The following is a 21,197-nucleotide window of genomic DNA, read 5'->3' as shown; positions in this document are numbered from 1 at the left end:
AACTCCTTTTTTCAATACATAATTTTGTTGGTGTAAGAGATTATATAGACAGTAAGTAGCCTGTGAGAGGCAGTGCTTATTCAGAGTTGGGTTTTTTTTTGTCTTTAAATAGGAATAAACACCAAAAAATGTCCAGCTACTTATCATTCCATAGTTTTTATCTTCTTTTAGAAATCAGGGAACTCTTTTAAGCATACTTCCATATCCCGTCTACTAGCCACCAGTGTGGAGAAGGCAATGGCACCCCACTCCAGTACTCTTGTCTGGAAAATCCCATGGACGGAGGAGCCTGGTAGGCTGCAGTCCATGAGGTCACTAGGAGTTAGATACAACTGAACAACTTCACTTTCACTTTTCACTTTCATGCATTGGAGAAGGAAATTGCAACCCACTCCAGTGTTCTTGCCTGGAGAATCCCAGGGACGGGGGAGCCTGGTGGGCTGCTGTCTATGGGGCTGAACAGAGTTGAACACAACTGAAGCAACTTAGCAGCAGCAGCAGCAGCTGCCGCTGCCAGTGACTGGTCATCCTGGCTAAGTCTACATGCCATGGCAAGATTTTTACTCTCAGTTATGTGCTGTCTTTTCCAGGGCACATTGCTTCAGGTTAAAGATTCTTCATTTCACCGATAGAATATAATGTCCTCTCTTCCTTAGAGGTTAAGGAATTTTTATTTCCTGATTTATTGGTGGTTTTTTTCTTATGAAACATGATAATAGAAGAGCAGAACTCCACCCATATAAAAGATCATCATAACTGTGCTTTTACAGAGATCTTGGGGGTTCTTAAAGAACCCTAAAATGTTGGACCAAGACACAAGCATTCTCATCCATACTGTTTCTCTCTTCTGTCATCCTTTCTCAGCTGTCTCCTTCTTTCTCTCTTTTTCTGTCTCTTCCTCAATGGGCAGATTTACTCATTCTTTTTCCTCCTTGTGTAGTTTGACTTCCTGCACTTCTACTGCCTTATATGAGATATGATATTGTAGTAGGAACCAGGGCTCTTTGTTATGAGTAATATGTGTAATTAACAGATCATCAAAACTGATGCTTGAGTAGATGGTGTCAAGCCATATTTCGCAGATTCGGTTTGAACACCTGGCAGGACAAGTTTGGTCCAATAAAAAGAGCCGAATTCTTTCTCTTTTAAGAGCTCTCAAGACACTGGTTACATCTAAACCATAGGGGTAGGGGACGGGTGCCATTTGCCATTGTAATTCAGACGGCGGGATCACCTGGCAGAGGAGGGAGAGTTGCCTTTTAGGTGTTCCCCGCATCGCGGTACACGTGTCCCTTTGATGTGTGGAGAATGCTTGAGAGAGGCAAAGCAGGGCGATTTTTGTGGGAAGCCAGACCAGCCTCCCTCGTTACATAGGCTCGTCCTCTGCATTGCATCCGAGCTTCAGTGATTTGCTGTTTGGAGACTGCAGATTTGCATAGAGCCCCTCGCTTCGCCAGCTTGTGTGGTTTTTCTTCTCTCTTTTTTTTCTCTTTCTTTTGCTTCCCCCCCCACCCCCCACCCCTCCTTTGTCTGCTTCTGCTTTTCCCCAGCTCTCTTTCCCCCGTTCGATCCCTGCTTCTTTCGTAAGGGTGCACTCTTCCCTCTGAACCCCTTGCCGGGCGTAAGTGTCAGGAGGCGGCGGACGCGGAGATTGCCTCGGGAGCAGGCGATGCGCGCCGCTGCTCCGCGCGCTGCCCGGGGGAGGCTGGCGCGAGCGGGCGAGCCGGCCCGAGCTGAATGGAGCGAAGAGGCGCCTGGAGTCCATGGGGTCTGCTTCTCCCTTGAAAGGAGGTTGGGCCGGCGAAGTGGCCTCCTCGGTTCCCACACACAATGCTAAATGGATTTACCTAGTGGATTCGCGGTGGATGGCTGTCATGTAGAAGTGAGGACCCTCCGGGAGGAGCTTTAAACCGTTTCCCCGCTCCCCACCCCCCGGCACGCACTCGCCCGAAACTCTTTGGGAGTATCTCTCGAGAACCTGGAGCCCTGGAAATCTGGGAGCAGCCGCCTGCTCCGCGCTTGCTGTTCCCCGGGACTGCCTTTCCGGACAAGCCCCTATCAGCTGCATTAGCCTCGGCTATGTTTCGGAATCTTTGGGGTGCAAGGCACGGTGGACTCCAGGACCCCGAGAAGACTGTCCGAAGGAGGGAGAGGATGGGTGCCCTGGCGCGGTGAGGCGGCCGGCCCTGCAGCCCACCCTGAGCTGCCCGCTCCCCAGCGCCCTCTTCCCTCCCCGCGCCCCAAACTTTGCCTCCCGCGGCGGCGGCCCCTCGGCGGGCGCCCCGCCATGTACCAGAGGATGCTCCGGTGCGGCGCCGAGCTGGGCTCGCCTGGGGGCGGCGGCGGCGGCGCGGGGGGGCGCCTGGCCCTGCTCTGGATAGTCCCGCTCACCCTCAGCGGCCTCCTAGGAGTGGCTTGGGGGGCGTCCAGTTTGGGAGCGCACCACATCCACCATTTCCATGGCAGCAGCAAGCATCATTCAGTGCCTATTGCAATCTACAGGTCACCGGCATCATTGCGAGGCGGACACGGTGGGTCTGCGATGCCAAGTTCTCGCGGGCTACTCCCTCGCTCCCCCCTTCCAACCCTGCACTCGCTTCTCGGCCCTTAAGGCTCGGAGAAATGGGAGCGCGAGAGAGGGAGGTGCATTTGGGTGTGTTTGGTGGGAGCCACTTATCTCTTTGAAGACAATAGAAAGGGGTTGGAGGAAGGCGTCGCGGGTGTTTGTGGTGAGGGGTGGGAGGGGCGTTCCTTGCCGGGGGGTGTCGGGAGAGAGATGTGGGCACCTATTAAAGGACCATCCCTGGTCGGGCGCCTGGGCCCCGCGGGAAGGGGGCGTTACTAGCGAGAAGGTCACTCGGTGTGGCCGAATAGGGGACCGAGCTCTGTCCGGGGACCTGAGCTCCCGAGAGAGGAGCGCTCTCTGAACCTTTTGTCTGTGCTGTGTGCTGCCCCACCTCCTGCCCATCTTCGCTGGTCTGGGGGAGGGAGAGGTTCCAGCCCGCACATTCCTCCAAAGAGAGAGAACCCAGACTGCAGTGATGGTGGCAGGTCCCGGGACTCACTCAACAGGAGGCTATTTCCACTTGTCCCCACCTCTTCCCTTAATTGGAGAAGGTGGGAGGGTGGTGGAGGCACCCTCTCTTATGATTGCCAGCCCCTGCCCAGTTTAGAGAGGACCTCTGAACCCCATCCACTTTCCCCCATCCCTTACACTTACATGCTTCTTTTTGGATCATGTGTGAAGGCTGTTGAGATAAGGGAGGTCCTGTGTCCTCCTTCCTCAGAGTATAGTGCTCCCCAAAGAGGGCAGGTGGGTCAGTGCTGGCTGGTATAATTAAACTAGGAGGTCTGCCTGGAGGAGGAGAAGTTCGAACAGAGAGAATTGTTCTCACCGAGAATTCCTTTGTAAAGAGCAGAGTATGGAGGAAAGCTTTGGTTGGCAGGTTTCTTCTCCAGAATGGCCAGCAGTGTAAAGCCAGGTTCCTGGCATCTTCAGATAAATGCCTATTTCAGATTCTCTGAGTTCCCAATAAATAAAACATCAGCAGTTTGTGTGTGTGTGTATGTGTGTCTGTGTGTGTGTGTCTTCCCCCAGTCCCAATTTTTCTTTCCCTCTGGTGTAAAGTCTGTTACTTTAAGAAGCAAGGTGAAAGTTACGGACACTCTTTTTACATCTTTTTCTTCCTCTTTTGCTTGCAGGGCCCCTTTCCCTTTCAGACTTGGTTCCTCACTGAACACTTTACCCCTCCCTAGGGAATTCCTCTCCCCCTAGCAGCTGCTAGTTATAGCAGAATGGCCCCTTCCCCAGGGAAGGCTTCCCACCTGGAGACAGTTCTGGTTAGATGTGAGAGGCTGCAGCCTAACCCAACTGAGGAGAACAAATCCCCTGGGCATCTCCTTTAGGAGTGGCTTAGACACTCTCACAATGAGCCCAAGAATCCCTTCCCTTCCTTCTCCCAGTTCCCTCTCTAGAACTCTCTCCAGTCAGCGTGCCTAGGATGGAGACCTGAGTGATACCTTCAAAGGGTTGTTTTATTTTTTTCCTTTTGGCACAAAGTGACAGGAAGGAAAAATCCCTCTGAAACAGCAAGGAGTTGCCTAGCTCTCTCCCTTGCCCACAGTATCCTGGTAGCTTGCGGCTCCCTTTCCCGAGTGCAGTCCTTACGCACTGCCCGGCCTTTGTGCAAAATTGTGTGAGCCCGGAGGAAAGGAGGCGAGCCCCAGGCGCGGGCGGGGCAGACAGAGCGTGGGTGGGTGCGGTGAGCCAGATGGGGTATGCGAGAGGGTGGGGCGCCTAATTGTACCAGTGGGGAGCGCTTGGCTAATAATCTTATATGCATATTAATTTCTCCTTTGCTGCGGCTCTGCCTGTCTCCCAAGGGATGTGGCTAAAATCGGAGGGCACCCGGGGATTGTGGGAAGAGGAGAAGACCAAGGGGGCCCCACCGCGGAGAGGCACCCTGGTCCTCCTACCATTGCAGCTTCTGCCCCAGTCAGGCGCCCTCTGCTGGTCTCTGCAAACACTTCCTTCCCACCAGAATGTAGTGATTCTCTCTGTGCGTGAATGAAAAACCAGGCGTATCTATCGCTGGGAAAGGGAAAGGATGGATGGATGGCGGAGGGAATTGTATGTGACCAGCAGTTGCCATTATTTTGAGTCAAAAAACTCTCTTTCCTTCGAAGGTTCTGTTGTATGGTCATATTTGTTTCTTTCTGAAACTCTTACACCCTTCTCACACATACTTTTGGAAGAAGCTTTCTGATTCTTTTTTTTTTTTTTTTTTTCTTTTTAATCAGGGTAGCAAACTTACCAGTCAGTAGCCAACCTCCACCAAATAAAAGCAGCTGTGGGTTTTTCGTACTTTCTCTCTTCCCTCCCTTGAAAGAGGGGATAAACTCTGCCTAGAGAACAGCTGAGGCATGTTAAGGATGAAATAAGCCTCTGAGGGTGGAAGATGGAGAGACAGGAGTGAGGTGGAGATGCGACTGAGGTGGGGATGCAGAGAGGCTGAGAGCAGAGCAGGCAGGGTGGTGGCTTAAAAGAAACCTAATAAGAAAGAGGTGATGTTGAATTTGTTGGGTCAATAAGCTCTCTGAATATTCAGCTAATTAGAGAGAGCGCCCACAAGGAAATAATCTCTGAGCCTCATAGATGATGGTGAAGGAAAAGCATAAAGGTGAATGACAATATGATAAACTCCTGGCTGAAAGTCAAGGCAGGTGCAAATGAGGTTTGGCTCAAAAATTGAGACTATGGCAAATATACATATATAGATGAACACAAGAGCTACCCTATTTGCTTATAATAGGATTTTGTGGAATCATGAGACATTTTTCTCATAATAGGGAAAGCATGCATGTGCTCAAATGTGTAAAAGAAAAATCATGTGTGGTGTATTTAAGGGAACAAAACTGAGTCTCCCCTCTGTGTTTTGAAAACTGCTGGGTTGACTGTCCAGGTCCATTCTTCTTCATTTTCTCATCATGCCATGCTTCATTTGCGCTATTAGGAGGTGTCACTTACAAGGATTGCAGGGTGCTGAAAGCATTCATCGCTACCTTGAGCATCTTTGTGCAAGCTGACCCAGTTGCAGAGATTATGATGAGGATTTTTTTTTTCTTAATGAATATGAGAAGCATGTTTTGAGATCACTGCAAGATCCTATTTTATTTTGCATGTACTTAACAATATAAAGGTTGAAAATACCTCCACAGAAAAATTGAATTTTCCTAGTCAAATCAATGGAGAACTGTGTGACTGTAAATGATAAAAAGTAAGCCTGCTTGTAATTAAGACTGCTACTGAAAGCCAGCAAGAGTTCAGAATAAGCCAGTGTGTTCAGTTGGTATTGCTTTAGTGAGGTGCCATATGTGCTGAGCATAGAATGATGTCAGTGCAATGCTCAGGTTTTTATCCCTGCTCCTGGATTTCCTAAGTACCTCTGCATACTTTCAAAAATTAGCTTAGGGCATCTCAATAATTTCAGGAGATAAAGGAAAGAGAAAACCATCATAGGAATGAGCATAGCAGCGCCAGCCATTCTCCCACTAGTATGAACTCCGGAAATTTTACCGCCATGATTAGCTTATACTATTAAAGGGCTTTCCCAGAAGGGAATGTTAACAGATTTTAAAAAGTGTGGTTTATAATTGAGATAGCCCATTGCACTTCTATAAGGAAAATAACTGTATTTAAATTGATAACATTTCTCTTTCAGAGGCACTTTCATACACACACTAAACTTCTAAAAAGTATGGGGGCTTTTGGAGGCAGTTTGAATACCCAGATACTGAGGCACACCACAGGGGCACCAAAATATACAGCCAAGTCTCTGGCTGCAGTCAAAGAGGAATTAGAATCAACTCTCCACGGCCTGTAGCCCAGAGCAATTGCATGAGCTCAGAGCTTTCGAAACTTGAACTGAGAGGGTCTTCCATGTGCTTTCATGGTTAATCTCTTGGAGTAGAAATCATTACAAGGACCAGGACTTTACATCTTGCTGCCAGCATGTATTAACGATAGTGGATACTATGAGAGAGGCTGATGGCATCTGCCAGGTGTCTCATGGATCACTTCATTGATTCTGAGGAGGTTTTTGTTTTTCTCACAGTCAGGAGGGTGCTGTATGATAGAGTGATCCCTTTGCTCTTTTGTCTAGCAACCAAGAGAGTTAACAACGCCTTTCAAAATACACTTGACTTTACTGTGTTGAAGAACAATTTTGCTTTCCTGGTAATTGATTCATATGAGAAACTCAGAACATTTTTAGCAATGAATATTCTGCTAAAGTAGATAACCCTACCCCACACTTCTTCCTTACTTTGGCTTCTTGGCCAAAATTGTGCATCTCTGCCATGATATGTTAGACAAGCTTGTCAGCTAATACTCCTGGAAGAATCCTTGAATTAATTATGGTCCAAGCAGTCCAAGACTCTAGTGTCTTAGTTGCCCTTAATTTTAATATATTGATTTCTTAGATGGCCCATTCATTCATTTGGTAATATGTGCATATTTTTGTTTGTACACCAGATATCATGACAGGTCAAATAACAAGGCGGACATTGGTAGCAGAGGGGAGAGAGGAGGAACTAATATACCCAATCATGACCATCAAAAATTTTTGCAATTTAGTTCCAAAAATACAGCAAGCTATTGTTAGAAAGGGTTCATCTTTAAACAAACTTGCCCTTTAAAAGCAAATAGCCTCTGAGCACAAATACAGAAGCTATAAACTTTATGTATATGTAGAAATCATCCAGGGCTCAACATGAAATGATCTGATGAAAATATCAACATAGTAAATTTTAGCTACATCACTTTGCATTATCCTTTAATGTTAATGTTCCAGAAAGAACTCCTTACACAATTGCTTTCCACCAAGTAGCTGCATATATTTCCTCTAACAAAAACATAGAGCTTTTTATTTTTCAAATAGAAATAAGGCTTATTTTGCAAATGTATTTCAGGCAGGGGATTCACTGATTTAAGTTCACACTAATTTATTAACAGAAGTAGTTGAGGCAGCTTGGTCTGGTGAAGATAATTCTCAAAATCATTTTCTACATGAAAATTTGGCCACTGCCACTTTCTCACCTTATGTAAATTCACTAACTTCCTTATCCTCCCTAAGATTGTTTTTTCAACCTCACTTCAGTTCAGTCACTCAGTCAAGTCCGACTCTTTGCAACCCCATGGACTGCAGCACGCCAGGCCTCCTTGTCCATTGCTAACTCCTGGAGCTTACTCAAACTCATGTCCATTGAGTCTGTGATGCCATCCAACCATCTCATCCTCTGTCGTCCCCTTCTCCTGCCTTCAATCTTTCCCAGCATCAAGGTCTTTTCCAATGAGTCAATTCTTCATATCAAGTGGCCAAAGTATTGGAGTTTCAGCTTCAACATCAGTCCTTCCAATGAATATTCAGGACTGATCTCCTTCAGAATGGACTGGTTGGATCTCCTTGCAGTCCAAGGGACTCTCAAGAGTCTCCTCCAACACCACAGTTCCAAAGCATCAATTCTTTGGTGCTCAGCTTTCTTTATAGTCCAACTCTCACATCCATACATGACCACTGGAAAAAACATAGCTTTTTAATATGCTGTCTAGGTTGGTCATAACTTTCCTTCCAAGGAGTAAGCATCTTTTAATTTCATGGCTGCAGTCACCATCTGCAGTGATTTTGGAGCTTAAAAAAAAAAAGTCTGATGCTGTTTCCTCATCTATTTGCCATGAAGTGATGGGACCAGATGCCATGATCTTAGTTTTCTGAATGTTGAGCTTTAAGCCAACTTTTTCACTCTCCTCTTTCACTTTCATCAAGAAGCTCTTTAGTTCTTCTTTGCTTACTACCATAAAGGTGGTGTCATCTGTGTATCTGAGGTCATTGATATTTCTCCCAGCAATCTTGATTCCAGCTTATGCTTCCTCTAGCCCAGTGCTTCTCATGATGTACTCTGCATATAAGTTAAATAAGCAGGGTGACAACATATAGCCTTGATGTACTCCTTTCCCGATTTGGAACTAGTCTGTTGTTCCATGTCCAGTTCTAATTATTGCTTCCTGACCTGCATACAGATTTCTCAAGAGGCAGGTCAGGTGGTCTGGTATTCCCATCTCTTTCAGAATTTTCCACAGTTTGTTCTGATCCGCACAGTCAAAGGCTTTGGCATAGTCAATAAAGCAGAAATATATGTGTTTCTGGAACTCTCTTACTTTTTCAATGATCCAGTGGATGTTGGCAATTTGATCTCTGGTTCCTCTGCCTTTTCTAAATCCAGCTTGAACATCTGGAAGTTCATGGTACACGTACTGTTGAAGCCTGGCTTGGAGAATTTTGAGCATTACTTTGCTAGCGTGTGAGATGAGTGCAATTATGCGTTTTGAGCATTACTTTGCTAGCGAGATGAGTGCAATTGTGCGTTAGTTTGAGCGTTCTTTGGCATTGCCTTTCTTTGGGATTGGAATGAAAACTGACCTTTTCCAGTCCTGTGGCCACTGCTGAGTTTTCTAAATTTCCTGGCATATTGAGTACAGTTTTTCAACCTATAAAATGAGAATACAATGAGTTACATCTCCATGAAGAATAAATAGGACCATGGATTTGTTAAGTGGTCAGATGACAATAGGCCCCAAAAAAATTTTTGTTAAAAAAAAATTTGTTTCCACATTTTTGTATTGTGAAGGGTGTTACAGTAAACATGGGAGTGATGATGTATCTGCAGAATCCTAATGTCGATTCTTTTTGATAGATAGAAATGGGATTGGTGGATCATAATGGTGGTTGTATTTATAATTTTTTGATTAACACCCATACTATTTTTCACAGTAGCTGTAGCTGTAGCATTTTGTATTCCTACTCATAGTGTATATGGGTTCTAGTTTCACTTCTTTGTCAAAATTTGTCTTTTTGATAACAGCCATCTTAACAGGTGTTAGGTGATATCGTACTGTGATTTGGATTGAATATATAAAGAAAATGTGGAATATGCATTCAACCTTAAAAAAGAAGGATATTCTGTAGTATGTTGCAACATGGATAAACTTTGAGGGTGTTATGCTGAGTGAAATAAGCCAGTCTTAGAAAGACAAATGCTGCGTTATTCCACTTATATGAAACATCTAAAACAATCAAATTCATAGAATTAGGGGACAGAATGGTGGTTGCTAGGGGTGGATGGAGAAAAGAGGAAATGAGGTAGTTCCTAATCAACAAGCATAAAGTATCAATTACACAAGATGAGTAAGTTCTACAGATCTTCTGTACAACATTGTGACTACAGTTAACAATACTGTATTGTACACTTAAAATTTTCCTAATAGGGTAAACCTCATGTTGAGTGTTCTTACCATGATAAAATGCACTTTTAAAAAATTATAAGAGATTTCAGAGCGAAGACATATGTAGTGGGAAAAACGAGATCTTGAAATCAGGAATTCTGGTTCTGATTCAACCAATGAGTAAATGTGTGACTTCTGGAATTCAGTCACAGCTTGGAACCTCACTTCTCTCCCAGCTCTAAAGTTTGGGGAGCACATTCCTCTCGTTTTATAGATGTGACAACAGAGCTGTAAATAATGTAAATGAACTGAACTCATAGGATCAAATTGGTAACAGAGTTGGAGGTAGAACCCTCATCTTCTGACTCATCTTCCTCCATGTTTTGAATACTCTTCCCAGAAGCCTGTGCTCCAGCAGTGAGGAGGGGCTGTACCAGTTCGTCCAGTGTTTCCTGAACACTGGGTACCTAAGGCAATTTGAACCTTGGTCCTTGAGAACAGAATACAGCAACTGAACTTAATTCCTATAGAGAAAACCACCTTTATACAGTCAGCTATCAGTGCCTCATTTACACTCCCTTGTGTGCCTTATTTTATTGAAAGACATAATTGTTTGTAGAGGTGTTAAGGATCTCAATAGTAATGTTGAGAGTGGCATTTTATATTGCTTTGTCATTCATATGCCAAATTTATTTTTAATTGGACAAGATCCTTTTCAACTTTGAGTTCTAAGATTCTTTTGGCAACAAGGATCTCAAAATCCTCATACTCTAGCCTTTTCCCAGAACTTTATTGATTGTAAACATGCTGTAACTGGAGATATTTTTGCAAAGATTGTATACAGACTCCCTAAGCCATCCAGTTGTCCTCATTAGGTAGAGGTGGCTTTTTTAGATGCCCAGGAGCCTGGTGTGGTGGTCAGGCTCAGGGTAACTTGCTGAGTACTTACTTGCCTATCAGCTAAGGTCCTACAGAATATCTCTTAGAAAAGCACCTGCTTCCTTTCACGTGGTCTTTTAGCCGAGTTCTTTTTTGGGCTGTGTAGGGTGAAGAGTATTTCTCCACACTGAAATTGTTAATAGCTTTTTAAAACATTACATTCCCTCACAAAATGCAAGAGTTTTTTCAGTTTTGATCAAATAACAATGAATTCCATCAAGCTTTTGACAGAACCTAGTAAAAATAGCTGGATTTTATGTATATATTTCCACAGAGCCCTCATGTAAAGTGTCTCATTTAATCATCATCATAACCCTAGCAGAACTTATGATCACCATTTTGCTGACAAGGAAACGGACTTAGAGAGGTGATGATTCTTCCAGGGTCACTTAATTAAGCAGCCCCAGTACTTTTTTGCTTTCTTGCTCCAATATGTTAAGAGGCAGGATTTTGAAAAGAATATGGCATGTGAATTTTAAAAACCTGAGTTTTGTCCCACTCTCATCGTTTTCCAAGTCATTACTCCAAAAAAGCAACAAAAAATTGTTTCTTCATTAAGAAAAAACTTAATCAAAAAAGTTAGTTAACTCATATAGTTGTTAAGAATTTCAGGTGAGTATAGATATGAAATTTATGTCTCCATTCAGGTAAAAGAACTTTTAGTTAATATTACATTTTGATATTTAGCTGAAAAGTAATAGTAAGGGGGGATGGATTAAAAAATAAGGACCATTATCAAGTTCAACATAAAGGACTATACTCAGGCAGTGATAAATAATGTAACAGCCATGTAATAATGATAAAACACTTTATGACTAAAATGATGATTTTTGGACAAACTTCCTTTTAATCACTAGCTATACAGGCAGCCAAGAAGAACCTACTATGTCTATTGTATGAACTTAATATCTGTGGATTTTTGAATTGTAACTGAGGTAGAAAGGTTTTTCTCCAGTGTGCAGTCAAAATACTTGGTTATGTACATATTAAGTTTTACATAAAGCTTCTATGAATCTTGTAGACATTTTCATTGCAAAACTCAGTATATTAGATCTTTTTTGGCAATGGGATCTCCAGTATAAATGTATTATATAATGTGACCCACAGTTTTGAAAAGCAAGGTTATGGACTTTGTGTTTATGTACATATTTGGTGACTTGTTTTCCCATGTAAACAATGAACAAACATTATGCTATATCTTTGAAAATGATCATTGAGAAATAAATAGACCTTTTTAGTAAATGATAAGGCAGTGATTTTTCATGTGTGGTAGAATACAGGCAGTGACATCACTAACTTGCACACCACTTCTGACAGTTATTTTGATTGCCTGAGTTGCCATTGGACTAACTTTGGTGCATGTAATTATTTATGTGGTTCAGTCTGTCTTGGCTATTAGTTACCATCTGGTCATAATGACTACAAGATTCAGAGCTGCTAGAAGAGTGGTATTTCTGATGCTTCTTAAAGCTGAAATGATTTTAAATTCATTTTAATTTTACATTAATTCATCTTAATTTTACATTAAGATTGCATTATCCATGTAGTTCCACAGCATGAAGCACATTGTTATGAGTGATTGTGATGATGTTCTAAAAGTGCATTTAGGGCTAATATGGAAACTCACTGTCCTGGTACTCACATACTATTCAATTATCACTTTTATTTGGGTAAGCAGCAGGGCCTTTTAAAGAAATATGTCATTTTCCTGAGGAACTTCTCTTTCGGATATTTCAAGAAAAATGCTCTAGTTCATATCTATGTCATTTTATATGTAGTTATACTTTTCAATTATAAGTTATATTACAAGCTAGTATAGAGAAATAATACCAACGCATGACTAGTTTAAATGCCTCTGGGGATTTTTATCTGGAAGGTATATTATAGAAATTAAACTTTCTAGTTGCTTTGCAGAACATTACTTAGTAGTCTATATATTTTATATTTCATATTGATTTCTGAAAGTCTTGCCATTTTAGACTCTTTTGAGCCTAGATACTCACTGTAAATTAATCATTCTCTACATTACATCTTTCCATAATTGAAATAACAGAATATTTCTCAACGCTCTAAGCTATGCACTTCCTTGAAGTCCTTACTTAACATTTCCAAAATTCAATGTGCTGTATCAGTCATTTTTTCATGTCTACTGTCAAAGTATTAACATATGCTGGAATAAGATGAATAATAAATGAATCTCTGTCAGCAAAGTGGTTAACTGGACATGCTGTTGTATATGCAAATAATGTATCTGGCGTCCCCACTCATTCTTTTCCTTGAAACTTGTCCTAAATGAGATAATAGAATTTTTGATGCTTCTCTGGACCATTTATCATATAGTAATCAAAAGTAGATCACTGCTGATGGGTTTCTGATAAGTGTGTTTATACAAAAGCTTTGTATTTCAGTAGATGGCACAAGGTATTGATTATCTAGGTGCCTTTGTAATGACTGTATTTGTATAACAACAGTCTATTTGTACTTGCCAGTAACAAAATGCTTGCCTCAGTAATATTTGTTTTAAACATAACATTATGATTTTTCACTCTTAATATGATAAACAAAAATTTTAATTTCTACCCAAGAAATTAATTCAACTCTTTGTTAATAGAAAGAAAATGACTTAAATATTGCAGGGGTGTTTTACTCTCCCAGTTCTCCCCAGTAAAGCGGTTGTACAGAGAAAGAACTAGGGCTATGTAAAGTGATAGCAAGTAGCCAGTGACATCATTTATTTATTTAATAATCACTCATTGCTTATTGTATGTTGGATGCTATTCTAAGCCCTTAGCAAAATATCAACTCATTTAATTCTCTCAACTGTGTGAGACAGATAATATTAACTTCCCTTCTACACTTAGAGATATAAAAGCACAGGAAAGTTAAGAGATGACAAAGTGACTAAACAGACGTTGTCAGGCCTGGCTTGAAACTGGAGCAGGCTCACTCTGAAGTCCGTGTTCTTAAATTCCACAGTGTGCTGCCAACAGATATAATTTATCCTGACTGAGCATTTTGTTTTCTCCTCCAGCTTTTATCACCCGTGGTACATAAGGAACCAACATGGATTACTATCTAAATTTACTTTGTTTAATTTACAAACCATTTCACTGAAGGTTTAGTGCCTCATCCTTATCTTCCAATTTGTTTTTAAGCATCTTTCTTCTTAACTACACGTGGCATCAAGCAGCCTCTCTGTGTGCCTCCCTTGATTCATCTGGACTGATTTATTAATCTTGATATCCACCACCACATCAAGAGTAAAGGAATGATTGATTTAAGATGCTTATTAATGTTTATTAACTTTTTTCATTCTAGTTGGCAAATACATTCCCCATCAAATTGATAGATCTCCTGTGATAATAGACTAATTTGCAAGTGCAGCCATGATTTACAATTAAAAGGAAACAGTTGCAATGTATGGGATTATGTGATTATATTCTCATGAGATGAAAGGAATACCTCTGTAAATAGTTAAATAAAATTGTATAGTTCTGAAGGCAAGGTACAGAGAAAAGACTGACAATTAATTAAGTATTTATCCTAATTTTAATTATGGTTTCTTAATGTAAAACCTTTAAAATGAAAAAAAAAAGTATAGATTATATATACATGGTGTTATATGAGTACATAATGAATTAAAGCATTTTTTCCTACTCATTTCTATTCAGACTATAAGCTAAAGCAACATTCAGAAAGGGCGGTAAATGCTTCGAAGTTTAAGTCTTTTAGCTACATTTTTCTTAAAGATTGATTTGTTCCTCTGACTTTATAACAGCATTTTCATTCCAGTTTATTTGCTGACATTGCACTCATTACACTTAAAATAATGCCACGCGAGTGTGCATGTGTGCTGTTACTTCGCTCATGTCCGACTCTGTGCAACAGCCTGCCAGGCTCCTCTGTCCATGGGATTCTCCAGGCAAGGATACTGGAGTGGTTGCCATGCCCTCCTCCAGGGGATCTCACCGACGCGGGGTTTAAATCCACCTCTGTTATGTCTAACCTGCCTTGGCAGGTGGGTTCTCTAGGAATTCCCAAGCAAGACTATAAAGGATTTATTTTTTGATATCTTTGTATTCACTAACTAACTGACTTTGGACAAGTTTCAAAACCTCTCTGAGTCTCAGTTTCTTCAAGAGTAAAATAGGACCTGTGATATCTACTCCGTAAGGTTTTTGTGAGGTCTAGACCCTTTATGTAATCATCTATCACAAGGCTTGATAAATGGCTGCTGCTGTTCAAGTAATAGATTAACCTCTCTCCAAGTGGGCCCTCTCTGCTCTGTACTCAATTAAGGAAAAAAAAAGAAAAAACACACAGAAAACAGGAAAGATGGAGGTTAGTTTTGAAAACAACTATCCTCAAAGTCTTTTAAAACAGATTGTCCTCTTATCCTGCTAGATTGATTTGGTGGATTCCTTAAGTAAAGGCAAGGGGTTGAAGGTGATCTCCTTTCCTGGTGTCTGATTAACCCAAAAAAGGATGTCACAGATATTACCAAGAGGACATAATGCAGAATACCAATAATTTTTATGCCCTTTGTCTACATAGGAATTAAACCAGGAAACCTGCATCAGGGTTTAACTGCCAAGGCTATTGATACATCTTACTGTTGAACCTTGTTTTGTATTATTATCTTTTCCGAAATTCTTTTAAAATTTAAATTAGGGCTCATTACGACACGGTAGGACTGAGAGGTCTTTTTTATAAGGAGGAGAGATTTAGGAAAAAAAAATTCCACTTTTTTTCCCCCCAACTAGTCCCTGAAAATGTCAGCAAACACAAAGCCATGTGTACCTGGCTATACTACAGCTGAAAAAGGTTTAGGCAAGAGAAACAGTATTTCCTGGCCCAGAATCTCTGTTATTTTATTGTGGCCACTCTGATGCTTATGCCATAGCCAAACGCCAAAAGTCTAGCATTTAAATAGAACAGAAGCATCTTAGAATACTAAATCAAATAAAAATGCTCAGCAACTGTAATTTCATCACCTGTTTTTAAAATATAGCTAGTCTGTTTCTTAAAATAAATGTTTAATAGGAATTTATACCTATACTTGATCCCCACCCTGCTTTCTATAAAGCAGGGAGGAAGGCATTCTTAACATGGCAGATAACCTGAGCAGAAAACACCACTTTCACTCCACTTGTGCTATTTTTTTTTTAAAACAAACAAATGGTTGCAAATGTAGTTTTTATTAGTCATCCCAGGCAATTGGGTCTGACCACCAAATGAATGACTGTCTGTGTGTGTTCTTAGACATGCAGCCGTCAAACAACAAAAATATATATTTTTTCCAGCCTTGGGGAAAAGCAGTGTAGAAGAGATCTGATTTTTAGTTCAGCTGTAAAACACTGTGCTTTGCTCGCTAGGCACGGGCTTGGAGCTGCCAGAGAGGAGCACGTACTTGAGTGATAGACAGCATACGTAGAGACCAAAAGCCCCCCAGGAGCAGGGCAGTGCCCCATCCTTCATTTGCCTTAAGATCCCTGGATATACCACTGTTAAAAGTCCTGCTTCTGCCAAGAGAAAATGATAAAGGAGAGAGATGTAGGGAGCTGACTTTCTGTTTTCACATAATTTTTTCATTCAGCCTCCTCATTCACAATATGCAGATATTTAGGTTATTACCAAAATGTGGGTGTTTTTACACTCTCTGCTGGCTAATCACTGTTCCAGTGAGTGCCAAGAATGCAGAGACCAATCAATCAACAAGTGCTTATTGAATGTCTGCTGCTTGGGAGAGAATGTTGTCTTACTGTCTACAAAGAACACAGTGTCTGAAAGAGGCATCAAATCTATTGTGCTGCCTCAGGCTTTAAAGTTCAACCTGCCTACTTTTTGTTCTTACCAACACTTGAGGGAGGTCTCCCAAATATCCTGGGAGTAGTAGCCAGTAGGAGAGGTGACTGCCATCTCTTTTTCACTCCACTGCAGCTTTACAGCGTACCAGAAGCTCCATCTACCCATCAGATGGGCTAGACCGGTACAGGTCTTCTTTTATTACACATGTCTATAGGAAACCCACCAATGTTCTGTTGGTATTTGTGGAAATGTTTGATTGCATTTCCATTTTCACATTTGTAGAGCTCTTAATATTAAAAAATGATTTCTCATGTTTTAATCTCACCTGATACCCACAATAAGCCTACAAATTATGCATGGTAGATTTTGCCCCATTTTACAGGTAGGGAAACCATGTGGCTTGCTCACTTTAAGTGGCCTGATTAGTCGCATGTTTATGAAAGGCAGAAGTGGGACTTAAACACAGCACACTGGTTCTCAGAGTCCAGTGCTCTTTCTCCCATGGAAGTAGGGGAGCACAGGTAAGCAGATGAGTAGGCTTAAGAATTCTTCAGGGATTCTGGGAAAAACTACAAAAAGGACTCAATCTCTATAGACCTTTGGGATCATAGAAAAAGCTAAAAGGGACGGAGGTCCTATGAGATAGAAAGAAATGAAAGGAGAGGTGGTTTGGTGACATGATCATGGTTAGAGATAGACTGTTAATACATTTTGTTAGTGCGATCATTTCATTTTCTTCTTGCTTATTTGGGTTTGTCTTTTAGAAAAGACATGAGGATTTCAGCTGGAATGACAAACTCATTGGCTTTGATCATTGTTGAAATAACTTAGAAAAATACTCAGGTTTAATGCATCTTTATTTAACATAATGCTGTAATATTTTTTAGTTGAACAGTGACAAGAAGCTATATATAGTTAAAACACCCAATTACTTGTAGGAGATTATTTAAGGGTACTTGGAAAATTTAGATACTCTGTCAAGAACTTAATAATTAAACCATTTGATTCTTCATAAGGATGACAAAGAAATCTCACTTTGGAAATGTAGTTTTCTTATAATAGTATGAAAAATGATGCCCAGCTGCTGAGATAGCCCACATTCCCCCCAAAGCAGAGACGGACAAGGTGCAAGGAAATGCTTCCAGGTGTTATCAATGAATTTCGAGATTATGATGAGATGCACACAAAGTATGTGTTTGTACAAACACTGTCTGCATATTCACAGCAGCCTCCTAACTTTTCTGGACTAAATTCTCTGAGAACAGGGAGTATGGTTTTTGTTTTCTCTACAGCACCTAATGTACTGCCCAACAGTAAATACTCACAGATACGGAAATGTTTCCAGAATGGTTCATAGACTGCTCCTTACGTAGAAGCCATGATATGTTCATCCTGTTGGAGCTGACTTTAGAGTTACAGTCAGCAGGGTATAATTTTTGAGCTGTTTAAATAGCCTTAAATATCTAAATGTTTCTTCTGTTGCCTTTGATTCCACCATTGGAGATGGCATTCTTCATTGTCTTGATAACTTTTATTAACATTTGTTGTATGTTGTAAGAGCAAGAAGTTTAGAGCTATGGTCCATCAGTTGCTGGCTGAGTGATGGCTGTAAAATGGGACACAAGTGACAATCCCTGTCCTTCTTGAACCATGTTATGTGAGAAATAAATGACATGATGTTTGTGCTTTATAAGTTATATTTAGCAAGAATAAAAACATTTTAATAATAAAGGTAACCCAGTTACTTAGGAAATAGTCATACACAAAACTGATGCAAGCTGATGATTCTTAAAATTTAAACAGATTGGAATCGCCTAGGGAGCTTATTAAGACTGCAGATGCCTGTACCCCTAATGGTTCTGTTCTGTAAATTGGAGGTAAGATTCAAGATTTGCATTTCTCAGTACTCACTTTAGGAGATTCTAGTGTAAATGGTTCTTGGCCAGCTCTTGCGGAATAAGACTTCATCTTCAACTGCTGGCATTTATGTACCTCTTTCTAAGCCCACAACACATATTGTCTGATGAACCAGTAGAAAATGATTGCTTTACATAAAGAGAATTCAGGAAATTATTAGAATGCAGGGATAAAAATGTGGAAGGGTACCTCAAACCTGACATCATAATGTTAATTCTCAATTGCTCTTCGTAAAATATTAGCAATGATACCTGCCAGTTGTTAAGTCTATTACCTTTCTTCTAGGAAGGACTGTTACATCTAAAAATATTCTTATAGGGAGAAAACTGCAAGCAGACTCCCCTTAAAGGCTCACAGCTATTGTTTTGATTGGAATAGGGTGTATCTACACTCAGCCAACTCTGGTTTTGCAGTGGAGTTATATTTTTGAGGGTTATCTGCATATAGATATAAGCAGAGACATGCACACACACACACACAATTTACAAATCTGTCTGTGACATCCTTTTATTCTTCCATTTACACATTCTTTTATTTTTCATTCCCAGTATCCTTAGAAAGGATTATTTTGTCTATAATGCAGACCAAGGTGGCATTTCTTTCTCTTTTTTCTTTTCTTCTAGTAAAAAATGTCTTTTAATGGTTAACACTTTTTTCCCTTTGACCAAGAAAACTTTGATGCAGGTATTATTTCAGCACATATTTCATCATATCCTACAATAATGTTTTAGATTGTGTAATGTCTTTTCCAAATTTTATCTCCTTTAAAAATTGTGATGTTTTAATGATAAATCTTTTATGAACTTCCTCTTTCTTTGTCTTCTTCCTAAATCACCTTTATCTTTCTGGAAAATGACATTATTATTGGGTTATAATTCTTCTTTCTTTTTGACTTTATGTGGATACAAGTGTATCCTTAGAACCAGACATTTGGAGTACAAAAGGGATTTTTAGGATTAACTAATTCCTATCCCTTATTTTATGGATGTAGACTCAGACCCAGGGAGAGTAAATACTCAGCTATACATTTCTTCTCCCATTCTGTACTGCTTTTCTCTCAGCTATATTCATGAGTTACCCAAACTCGGAGTAATCTAGTCATATACAAGTCATTCTTTGTGAAGAATTTTAAATTGAGTGACTCCCCTGGCAGTAAACAAGCTCTGAGAAACTGAACAAGTTTTCCATTTATAGTTTGAGAATTTTTTTTTAATTTTTGAGCTACTTTATTCATTAAAATTTACTTGAACTGAGAGCAACCATAACTCCTGTGTGCACCATTAAGCTGAGAGTTTAAAACGCTTCCTTGCTCAATTTATTTTACTATGGAGATTTTTTAAATGGAGAAAAGATAGTGTCGGCTTGGTGGTTGGGTGCAGTAGGGAAAAGGAGGTATCGAGAGGAAGGTTTTTCTACTGTGAATATCCTTGGGCATGCAAGGTTAGAGCAGGAGGAAATGGCCTGGTTTTAGTATCCCATTGTTGTTAATGAGAGAAGGAAAAAAGAGGCTCCCTCTGACTTTAAATTCTTTCTATCAAATTGTTAAGACATTTAGAGATAATTAATGTTTTAAATAACATTTGTTATTACTGAGTGACTTTCCATGTAGGTCTAGTGGTAAAGAACCTGCCTGCCAATGCAGGAGACTTAAGAGATGCAGGTTCAGTCCCTAGATTGGGAAGATCCCTTGGAGGAGGGTATAGCAACCCACTCCGGTGTTCTTGTCTGGAGAATCCCATGGACAGAAGAGCCTGTCGGGCTGCAGTCCCTAGGGTTGCAAAGAGTCGGACACAACTAAGTGACTTAGACACATGAGTATCCTTATTACTGTACAAGATTTAGAAAATGCAGAGACTGCAATGACAGCATTCATAATCATAATATACAGCTGTGATGTGTGCAAAGTCGCTTCAGTCGTGTCTGACTCTTTGCAACCCCATGGACTCAGCCCACCAGACTCCTCTGTCCATGGAATTCTCCAGGCAAGAATACTGGAATGGATTGCCATTTCCTCCTCTGGAGGATCTTCCCAGCCCAGAGACTGAACCTGTGGCTCCTGTGGCTCCTGTGGCTCCTGCATTGCAGGTGAATTCTTTACCACTGACCTACCAGGGAAGTCCATTATGATATCCAGAGATCAGCACTATTAAAACCTTCAGTATTTTTTTAGTTGTTGTCTTTACATATTTAAACACTAAGGAAAAAAAAAAGAATTCTGCTGTACATACTGTTTTGTAACCTTTTTTAAATTAAAAATGCCTGGAGAACATCTTTTTTTTTTAAATAATTTTGTTCTAGATATAATTTTTTAGTCACTACATGGTGTTTTAACTGGACCATACTTATTTCACCAATCCTTTTTGTTGTTAAACATTTAGATTGCTTTCATTTAAAAACTGTTTAAGCACTGGTGTTATAAATGATACTTGAATATCAATATCTGTGAGAAAAGTGTGGAAATTGTAAGTTAGAAGGTGTAGTTATCTAGGGTTTTTGATACTCTTGGTTTTTTGGTACAGTTTTGCAAAACTGAATTCTATACCCGATCTCTCGTTGCATCCCTGTACATTACCTCCTGGTCTGTTTCCATTCCCTGTCACACTGGCCAGTCCAAGCTATAGTTGCCACTTTTAATTTTGGTCTTTTTATAGGCAAAAAAAATTTACTTCATTCTTTTAACTTTTATATACTTTTTTTAAATTTCTGCAGTGTTTGAACATCTTCACATGTGAATTTGCCAATTATGCTTCAC

The 21,197-nt window shown here is 40.5% G+C and overlaps 1 protein-coding gene across 17 annotated transcripts in view; it reads left to right on the top strand.

The window, feature by feature from the left end:
• The window catches only part of NRXN1 (neurexin 1), a 1,209,846-nt gene that overhangs the window by 742,024 nt on the left and 446,625 nt on the right, over positions 1-21,197 (top strand). For 2 of the 17 annotated variants that reach the window (XM_018055228.1, XM_018055225.1), the window contains exon 1: positions 1,522-2,531. The exons of 13 other annotated variants lie outside the window; for them this stretch is intronic. In XM_018055228.1, the coding sequence (XP_017910717.1) occupies positions 2,288-2,531 (244 nt within the window). In that variant the 5' untranslated portion in view covers positions 1,522-2,287. Of the gene's footprint in view, positions 1-1,521; positions 2,532-21,197 lie in introns of those variants that run through there. 2 more of the 17 variants (XM_018055227.1, XM_018055224.1) reach the window with 1 other exon arrangement.

Source organism: Capra hircus, chromosome 11, assembly GCF_001704415.2.
Source record: "Capra hircus breed San Clemente chromosome 11, ASM170441v1, whole genome shotgun sequence".
Taxonomy (NCBI): Eukaryota; Metazoa; Chordata; class Mammalia; order Artiodactyla; family Bovidae; genus Capra; species Capra hircus.
The sequence above is the reverse complement of the archived record's forward strand: the minus strand, read 5'-3'. Positions and strand labels throughout refer to the sequence as shown.